The sequence below is a fragment of the Anas platyrhynchos genome, chromosome 13 (assembly GCF_047663525.1).
Source record: "Anas platyrhynchos isolate ZD024472 breed Pekin duck chromosome 13, IASCAAS_PekinDuck_T2T, whole genome shotgun sequence".
Lineage (NCBI taxonomy): Eukaryota > Metazoa > Chordata > Aves > Anseriformes > Anatidae > Anas > Anas platyrhynchos.
Window position 1 is genome coordinate 7,444,476 of NC_092599.1, and position 9,672 is coordinate 7,454,147.

Here is a 9,672-nt window from a genome sequence, read left to right on the forward strand (position 1 = left end):
TTTATCTAGCTTCCCTCACTGAGCCTGAAACAAAGAGCTTTTCTTTTTTCCAGAAGGCATTTCAGAGTGCTCCTTTGTGGCTCACAAACCATAGCACTTCGGAAGGAACGTAATTCCAAGACAAAGCTTTCCACCCGCTCTGAAGCGAGCTCCCGAGGGTATGCACCACGTAGCACCTCTCTGAGTCAGGGCAGCACTCCTGAAGAGGAGATAACTGCTGTCTTGGTAGGCTGACATGCAAACCTGAGCCCCCTCCACAGTGACCTGTGGAAATCATGGCAGGAGCGCGCGTGGCAGGCAGCTGGCAAGGTGCTTTTGTGGGCACACAACTAGACCCAGCTGGGGACGTGCAACCCAGACAAGTTTTGTTTTACATAAAAAAGTAACACAACGCTTTGAGGGGAGAAGAGACGGAGCAACATGTCCCTCAGCAGGCAAGGTTTCAGGCCCCGGACAGAAGGTGCAATAACAGTGAGCCCGTTGGAGAACGTATTTCTCTTTCCTAAAAGTTTTATGAAAATTTGCTGGCACAGTGCGTGTGGCCTCAGGGTCCTGGCAGAAAGCTCTCCGTGCAACCCTCTGCTGTGCTTCACCCCTCGAAAGTCAGCGGGCTGGGCTGTGAGAGCTCCCCTGCACCCTGGGAGAGTGCCTCAGTGGTTCGGCTAAAGCAGATTTTCAAAACCTTCCAAGTCCAGCAGGCTGTACTAAAGCCAGATACAAAGTAAGCCTCATGGGGAGAAGCAGTAGCTCTAGGTGAGCTAATCAGAGTATGAGAATGAAGCTGCCTCTCTGAGACAACAGTTGGAACCAGAAGCTGAAGATCTGAGGCTGAAGCTTTCAGCCCAGCCCTCCTGACCCCCATTTCTCCTCTGGCAGTCATCTGAAAGCTCACAGACCTGCAGAGATGACTCAGGCTTCTCCGAACAGACCTTGAGACACAGATCCAAAGCCTGCAGAGCCCACCTGAGCAGTACAGCTGTAAAAATCCCAGCCCAGGCCCACAGAGGTCAGGTTTTGACTAGCTGCTTCATGCTGCCTTCACTTCCAGGAGCGGGATCAGATATTGATACGATGTTCACACTTACAGAAGAGTCTGTAGTTTTCATCAATTTAGCTGCCTGCTCGTCTCCTGAGCACTTGCGTGGGCTCTGCTATGAGAAATCGATGATGAGCTCCCATCGCTTCCAATAGGAGCAAGCTAGGAACAAAATAAAGCACAACAGCAGCCTTTTAAGCAAGCTTTTAGCCAGCTCCCCAAGGATGAAGGCAGACATGCTGTCTACACCAGATCAGCTTCAAAGCCGTCAGCTGAGAGTGCTCGGGGCAGCCACAAATAGTCTGAGCTAATAAAAGAGGACCTTCCGCAGCCGAGTTGCAAACTTCTGCCTACTCCTACCTGTAAGAAGATGCTGGGGCTCTTCCAAGTGCATGCCCCTGCTTTTGAGCATCAGGCAGGACTGTCAAGGGCAGGTGTGGATCAAGCCTTGCACATCCCATTCCCTTCCTTCAGAAGCTCTTCCAGCCAGGCTGGTGTGGGAAGCCCAGTGCGGACTGGCACCCAGTTCCAGCTCTGCTACACGCACTGAACACACACTGGTTTCTCTGCATCTCTGATTCTTTCCCTACCCTTTCGATATCTATGCTGTTGAGGACTTACTTCTTACTCTGGATTTGTGCTGTGCTGTGCACAACAGGCGTTTGATGGAAGCCAGGCACTCTGGATGCTAGTGCACAACAGGGACTGCATTAGAATACGAAGGGTTTGCACATGGCGAGACGACAGAGTGAATTGATCTGCCAAAAGGCTCTGAAGTCATTAATTCAAGTCACGCAAGATTAAGAAATGTTTCAACAATAACAGAAACTGTGTTAGGACCTTAGCGATTTCAGAGAACACTTTCTTAATTGGCTTCACAATATTGTTCCTTTTGCCTTTTTGTTGTAACAGAGGGATATTAATAAATTCATGTTTTCAAAGTCATCAGTGGCTCTCAAACAAGCTTTTCAGGGCTATGCCACGATTTCTTTACTTTGGTAATGGGAAAAGCCTTCTAGGGACTCTTGCATTCAATCTTTCTACCCTGGAGAAGGAGCATCTGCTTATTCTGTAAGCTTCCACAGATCTTCTGCCTGGGCAAAAAGCAAGGGGCTGGGGGAAGAGACTGGGGACACATTAACTGTACAAAGCTCTGATGCCCACATGGATGAAGATACCAGAATTAGGCCTTGCTTTGATCTGTGAATATTTAGCCTCCAGGTCAGGCCAGGCCCTTGCTCTGGGACCAGCCCCTTCCCTGCTGAGCTCCATCCCCAAACCCATTCACATCACTTCTTCCAGCTCCTTCCCAAGCTGCAGAAAGACACAGACCTGTTCTCTCCAAACAGCTGGCTGCTGTCCTCTTACCGCAGCTTGACCGAAATCCAATGCAAAACATCCTCTTCATTTCTGGAAACACTAAGAACCTTTTCATGCCAAGGAGTTAAATCTGGTCACTCAGCTAACATTAATTTCCCTCTTTGAGCACCAAAGGTTTTCATCCCATCCTGTTTTATATATATTTTTATGTACCAAAGCTAAATCAACGTCACCATTTCCAGCAAGGGAGAGGAGAAAAGGAAAGGAGTTGCACTATTTTGTCGGTTTGCCCAGAGGCTTGCTAAATTCTTACCGAGGATGCTCTGTTACTGGGGTATGAGAATGCTTTTTGTGCCCCAGAGTACTATTACAGGGGGCTAAATGCTGGCTGTGAGCCAGGACCTCATAGGAAGGAACCAAAACAAACATGAGGATGATGAGCATTTGGCACCGAGGCCCTGGCCCTAACCAAGCAGGGTGGTGGATCCCACCCAGTTCCAACACCTGCACTTCATTAGCTGCCCTTTTCCCACCTCCCCTGGTCCTGACCTTATCTGCTCTCTCCTCTTCACATTTTCAGAAAATAACGGGCCCAGCTGACTGACTCTTTGAACCAAGTCACCCCTCTGTTCACACGAGCACACCTCTACCAAGGACGCATTGCAAAGGCTGGACTTGGAAATTCCTTCTGCAGTGATCGCTCACTGAACGGGCCAGCTGGAGGAGGAGATACAAATAAATAAATAAAGCTCCATTCAGAAGGTTTAGTTGAAAAGCACACAGACCAAACTCAATTCTTACTGAAGGCTGCAGCAGATTGCCCCACAGGTGGCACAGCAAACCCACCAGGGGTGCTGCTCCACCGACCTCCCTGGGGGCTGCAGGGCAAGAGCTGGCCCCAGGCTCAGCCCCCTGGGACAGACACAAAGCCCTCGGCCCTATTTCACATCCATTCCTGCCAGGACACCGCCCTCGGGCACTTTCTCTGCACAGAAGTGAGGTCGGGAGGGTTTGGACAAGACTTTATTCCATTTGAAAGGGAACAGCAGAGGGGATTCAGGCACTCGGTGTTATCTCTGTGCGTGTTTCACTCCCGCTTTCCTTGTAAAGTGCAAAGCTATTTCTTCTTTTAAAGCACTGGTCATTTGGTGGTTTTCATGTTTTTGATCTCCTGCAGCAGGTCAGACATTAGAGTGAGACTGACCAGCAAGATCATGAAATCTTCAAAGTCAATTTTGTTCTCTGTCTCCTCATCCAGGGAAGAGATTACTTCCTGGTATTTTGGTTTGTTTTCTTGGCCCTATGGAGAATTTTAAATGGAGGGGAAAAAAAAAAAAAAAAAAAAAAAAAAAGATGTTACATTCCTTTTTTATTGTATCATCTGTAAAGAAAAAAGAAGCAGCAGCATTTTTTGTTTCATATCTTCCTATTCAGGGTTTTATGTTCACATGCATATTAGTTTTTCTAAAGTTATCCCAAGAAACTCAAACAGAAATATTATTGTAATCAGACAGGAAAACAACTAGTCCCCAAAGTTTCCTGGATCCAGAATATGTCTTCGAGAAGATACCTAATCACGACTGCAAATCTGGTAGTGATGCATGCAGCTGGTAACTGCAGCATTCCTACCACTTGATAAAACTCCTGTTCTCTTTTGGGTTAGAAAGAGAGAAAAAAAATGCAAGAAGTTTGCAGCCACCACTACTTATGTAGCTGGTTTTCCACCACAGCTGGCTGCTGGTTTTACTGGAGGGAGGGCGATGGATGGCGAGGTACTCATGGCTCTGTAGCACAGGGTCAGCACTCTGGCAAACTCCCAAATCCCTAATTAAATGCAATGGGTTTCTTATCCCATAAACACACAAATACTTGTCATTATATGAGCTTTTTTTTCTTTGTTTGCTTACAACTGCCCTCCTTTTTCAGCAACAATACAAACAGGCACGTCAACAATGGTTTATTGCTGATGCTCCTCTTTAGCCCCACACCAGACACAGGCTCAGCACTAAGCAACTAATTCACCAAAGGCATTTTTACCAATTCACCAGCTCCTCACCTAGGATCACCCTGTGGATGGATGCACACACAGCAGTGAGACAGAGCCTGAGATGCCCGCTCACCCAAACTCACCTGTATGAAACTCAAAAACTGGGTCTGCAGCAGGTTTTTGGTTTCAGCTTTGCTGAGTTTGCCCTCAGGGTCAGCAGCGTTGTTATACACCAGCGCAGCAGTAGCAACAGCTTTTTCAAGGTCTGAGCCTTTTTCTAGAGCTAGGGGGAAAAATGTTGCCAGCCTATCAGAAAAAGCAGTGTTTGAGGTATAATTGAAAGGAATGTGTCAGAAACATCCTGAGTGGGTGGAAATCAGTGTAGTTCCATTAAAGTTAATAAGCCTGAAACTGTTTGTACCCACAGAGGACCTGGCCTAGATTTTATTTGGAGTGGGCCAGCAACACACCTCCTGTCCCGTGGAAACACACCCGAAGGCAGGTTTCACATGGCCAGGGTGGGAGCCGGCAGGGACACAGGGTTGGGGGTGAGACCTGCCTGGTTGTCCCCTCCTGGGGACCACGGGGGACAGGCCACTCCAGACACCTCCTGGGTGCGTGGGGACCCCCAGGGCCTTCCAGCAGGGGAAATGTGGCCCAATAGATGTGCCCATGTCTGAGTATCAGCGACAGAGCTGCACACCAGTGTTGAAGTGTGTTCAGGATTTGGGCTGAAATATTTGGCTGGGTTCATCCCCTCCTAAACCACATCCTAAAGACCTTAGTTTCCCAGCCCACAGTTCCCAGCAGGTACCAGAGGTGGTTTGGGCTGTGATTTTAAGGGAAAGACAAGCAGAAGAGACATGGATGAATGCTGGGGCATCCAGGGGCAGTGAGGTCCCCTTACCTTTTATTGATGCCAGCTGCTTGGCTATAGGCATGCTGGTAGGGAGAGAGAAAGGACACACAGTTATCACCTGGTGAATTGAGCAAGCATATAGTTTCTCCATAATAAGCTTCCTCACTTTTATTTTATTTAATCCCCCAGAAACCTGGGGCTTCCCAAAGGAGACTGTCTTTCCTTCACAGCAGGAAGATCAACATCCCTCACAAGCGGCACACAACATCACACAGTTCCCAGTTCTTAACCTAAGCAAGTAGCCTGGAGTTTTTATTAGAGATGATAATTAAATAACTTGATCACTGGAGAGAGGCACTGCAGCCTGCGGTAAGTCTCTTCCTGGAGCTCTTTCATGTTCTGAAGAAGTTCCTCGGTTTTGAGCCCGTCCCCAGGGCTCAGAGGGCTTTGCCGTCCCCTGCCCAAGGGTGCTCCCACTTGGGAGCAGACATTGATAATAAATATAACATTTTTGCAGATAAATAGATCCAGATAAAGCCTTTCACAAACAAATCACCAGAGATGCAAAGAGCAGAGCAGTCACTTACCGCTTGGACATCCCTGCCGCGGCTGGAGGGCTCTTCTGGGGGGAGGCAGGATTGACAGAGTAGTGCTTTGTGCTGGGGACGCTGGCCTTGCAGCCACACATCGTGAGGGCAGGCTGTTTGTGATCTCTAAGCAACTGGAGTAACAGCAAACAGGTGGATTCAGGCTCTGCCCCGTGTGAGCAGCCTGCCTGCAGCCGTGCCCCATCAATAATGTAAGTGCTACCTGCTGGTCACGGGACCAGCAAGTACGTGGGTCTGAACAGCCCCTGTGACGTTGGCAGGTAGAGTTGCTCTTTATTTTCTGTGAGAACTTAATAGAAACAAACCAGACTCGGATGGGGCCTGAATCCCCTTACATCTGTGGGATGTAATGTTGTACCAGGACTAACTCAGCCACCAAAGCAGCACCCATTATCATTTTAATCAGAAGCCTTCCTGGTGTGGGATAAAGTAACTTGCCCCAGGCTATGAAGAGAGCTGCTCCTTTAGGCAGAGTCGGAAACCAGGTGTCTCCCAAATCCTGACCCAGCATCATCCTAGGAGAGCAGCACAAAGAGCTCTGCTGGTGCCCCAGCTACTAGCACGGCAGCGCCCAGCACCACGCCTTGGCTTGGGTTTTTACCCGAGCAGACACTGCCTGCCTCCAAAAGCAGCACCGAGCCATCTGGCAGAGCAGCCACGAAGTGGAGGAACTGGAAGGGCTCTGATGAACTTTGTTATTTGTTGGCATGGATATCGCTACCAGAAAACACACAGCTTGTCACGCCGCCCGTCTCTGGGCACGTTCTTGCCGCGCATCCTTTGCCGAGGGGTGTCCAGACAGGGTGACAGTGATCTAAAGGACTGAGCGGCTATTTTCATCCTGGGGGGGCTGTTAAAAGGTGGTGGCTTCAGCTACCTCACCCAGCACATCCTTCCTGGGGAAAGGATACAAGGCGATGTCAAGACTTCCCAGAATGAGACTTTATGTAACAGGACACGCAAAGGAGACTGCAACAGATGGCCTAGAGAATTAAAATGTTTTCCTCGTTTAGTAGAAGCTAAATTACTGAAGGCTAATGAATAAGGATGTTCACCACCTTACTGTTCCTGGATTTTAATTATCTTAAAAAGCATGGGAAAAGAGAACCTTTAATTTTCCATCTAAGAGTGTCATTACTCAAACAATTCAGAGCCTTTTTCTGAGAGGTTTAAGCTGTCTTAGATCTCTAGTGCGTTCTTTAGGACTGGCTCATGAATAAAACAGAGCCTATAATTGCAATGACGCAGCCAAAACACATATAATCAATGCTCATTATCCCATCAATTAACACACTAAAATTAAACAAGAATTCAGGCTTAGTAATCTGCCATAAGCTCTTAAAAAAAAAAAGTCTTGATACCACGTTGAAGTGATAATTCCCTTTTACATCTGTTGAACCATACAAGAAGGCATGAAAAGCCTTACATCCTGGTTAATCCATCCTGGTGGTGTTTGGTCTCAGCATCCGAGGTAAAAACGAGAGCGAGGAACAGCCCCTGTTGCACGGTTATCAGCTCCAGGCGGTGCTGGGAGCTGCCGAGCAGAGCCAGCTCCCTGGGCTTTGGGCTCTTTCCATCGCAGATCAGATTTCAGCTCAATTTTAATCCTTTTTTTTTTTTTAATTTTTTTTTGCATTTAACTGACTTTTGGGAGCCTGTTCTCCAGAGCAGATAATTTCCTTTGCTGGGGCATTAGCAAGCCCAGGCAAGCCTGGGAAACTTTATCTCTCTAGGATGTATTAATTAGTGTACACAGGAGCGTTAGTGCATTACAGACACAGGGTAGCACAAGGATAACCCTTGCTTTTGCAAGCGTTGATCAGCTTTGAAGACAGCAAGATTTTGGCTGTGTGTGTTGGTGCAGTATTCTGGTCAGCAAGGTGTGAGGGAGCGGGGCCATCTGTTCTGTATCTATTTTGATCCACTCTATTTATGTTTGAGATATCCAGGTGCTTCTATCAGGCAATTTTTAGCACATTTCACACATTAACAATATTGTCTGCACAAAATATGCAACCTGATGCTTACGGCTACACAATCTTTACATGCAGTTCAGTTCAGATTTTGCAAGCGCTGCAGAAAGCCTCTGCCTCCCCTTCCTTTTTGGTACTTTCCCAGAGTTTTCCCATCCCTTCTAAGAACTTCCTGCCATTCAGGACAGTTTATGTTGCAAAACACTTGTGTGCACGGAGTCCTGGCTCCCTTAGTGATGCCCCTACAACAGCGGCCAGAGGCAGGTGTGAGCTTGCCCGTGCTGGGGCAGGGGCGGTGGCACAAGGGAGTGCCCAAAGCTGCAGAGACACTCCAGGAGCTGCAGGAGAAGCGTTGCTAACTTGCACCCAGGGTGCTAACAGCCTGATTTCTTTGTGAGCAGAACGTGGTCATTTTGATCTTACCTGATGTTAATTTTTTCCCCCAAAGGGTGAGGAATGGGAAGCCCCCACGTGATGCCCCCAGGTCTCACTGTGCAGGCTGAGCCAGGACCATCTGGTGCTCCATGGGCTCAATCCTAGCACTGTGGTGGCTGTGGGACCACGGCAGCCTGCTCTGGGGACTTTTCCAGGTGGAGCCTTTACCTGGAGACAAGGACACTTTGCCTCTAGAGGGAAACAAAAAAGGCAGCCCAACAGAAGGAGAGTAAAGCTGACACCAGCCTCCTGCTGAGGCTTCCTGATCGCCTTTATTGAGCTCACATGCTGCTAAGCATCCAGAAGAAAACAAAACGCAAGCCTGTGCAAAACCTGAACCTAGGACTGACCAAGGAGAGGTCCCCATCCAGGAGGCACGGACACCTCAGCCCATCTCCCCACCATACACAGGAGATGGTGTGTGGTGCTCAGCCTGGGGTCGAGCTCTGGGGCCACGAAAGAATAAAATGTTAATGAATCCCACTGCTGAGGCAGAGCAGGTAAAATGCCATTTAAGAAAAGCTATTAGAAGCAGGCTGTCTGCAGGGAAACATCGTTTGTCATCGCACGCCCAGGCACTTCTCAGACGTGGCGCATAGCACAGGCCAAAATCTGCTCATGCTTCCCGTGGGGCTGCTGGGGAGCTCAGAGGCCATGGGGGTCCTTGACATGCAGGCAACCAGCTCCCTCGCTGCCTCTGAAGATCTAACATGAAAAAGATATAAGGCACGATCCCAACCATTTTGGTATGGCATTCATTTTCAGTGTGAAGTCTGAAAATATTATTACCAAATAACCTTCCCTCTGAGACACATTTTACTAAAGGACGATTAGACTTTAAAAAGGCAGCTCTACTCATTAAAAACGGAAAATCTTATTAAAGAAAGACACAACAATAAAAATGTAAGAAAAGAAACCGGTTGCTAAATGCGACAAAAGGGATGCTCCCCCTGCTCAACTACTAAAATGTTATAGCAAAATGCTAACAAAATCCAAATCTTCACACTAAGGATGTATGCACTGATGGATGATGGGACAATTGGCACCAGATATTAATATTGAAACACAGATTGTTGCTGCTCTTAAAAAGTTCCAGGAGGAGAAGCTCTTGGGTTTAGTAGCAAGAGGGAATAGAAAGTAATCCTGGAAAAGAATAGCTAAGCCAAGGAGAGCATAAGGTAAGTAGCCCATCCGTTCACATACATGCAGATTTTGATCTGCAAAAAGGGAGCAAAGCAGCCAGCAGAGGCAGCTGGTACCCAAAGTCATGCTCTCTGCTCTCTCCAGCCCCTCTCCTCATCCCACAGAGGGGATGAGGCTGCAGCTCTGCAACATCCTTCCCTCCCCAGTCAAGAGCAATGGGGAAATCCCCAAACAAGACGTGAGCATACCTCTTGCTGGGCTGGGAGGCACACAGAGAGAAAGTCCTGTGCTCCCACCTCCCTGCTGCACTC

General features: G+C 48.2%; 1 protein-coding gene across 1 annotated transcript; it reads right to left on the reverse strand.

The window, feature by feature from the left end:
* Positions 1–3,357: 3,357 nt before the first annotated feature.
* On the reverse strand, positions 3,358–6,040 carry SNTN (sentan, cilia apical structure protein). Its single transcript, XM_005023249.6, has 4 exons — positions 5,790–6,040; positions 5,251–5,285; positions 4,487–4,626; positions 3,358–3,656 (listed from the first exon to the last, which is right to left on the reverse strand). The coding sequence occupies exons 1-4, from the start codon at positions 5,888–5,890 to the stop codon at positions 3,498–3,500; spliced, it is 435 nt and encodes a 144-aa protein (XP_005023306.2). The 5' UTR covers positions 5,891–6,040; the 3' UTR covers positions 3,358–3,497.
* Positions 6,041–9,672: the final 3,632 nt, after the last annotated feature.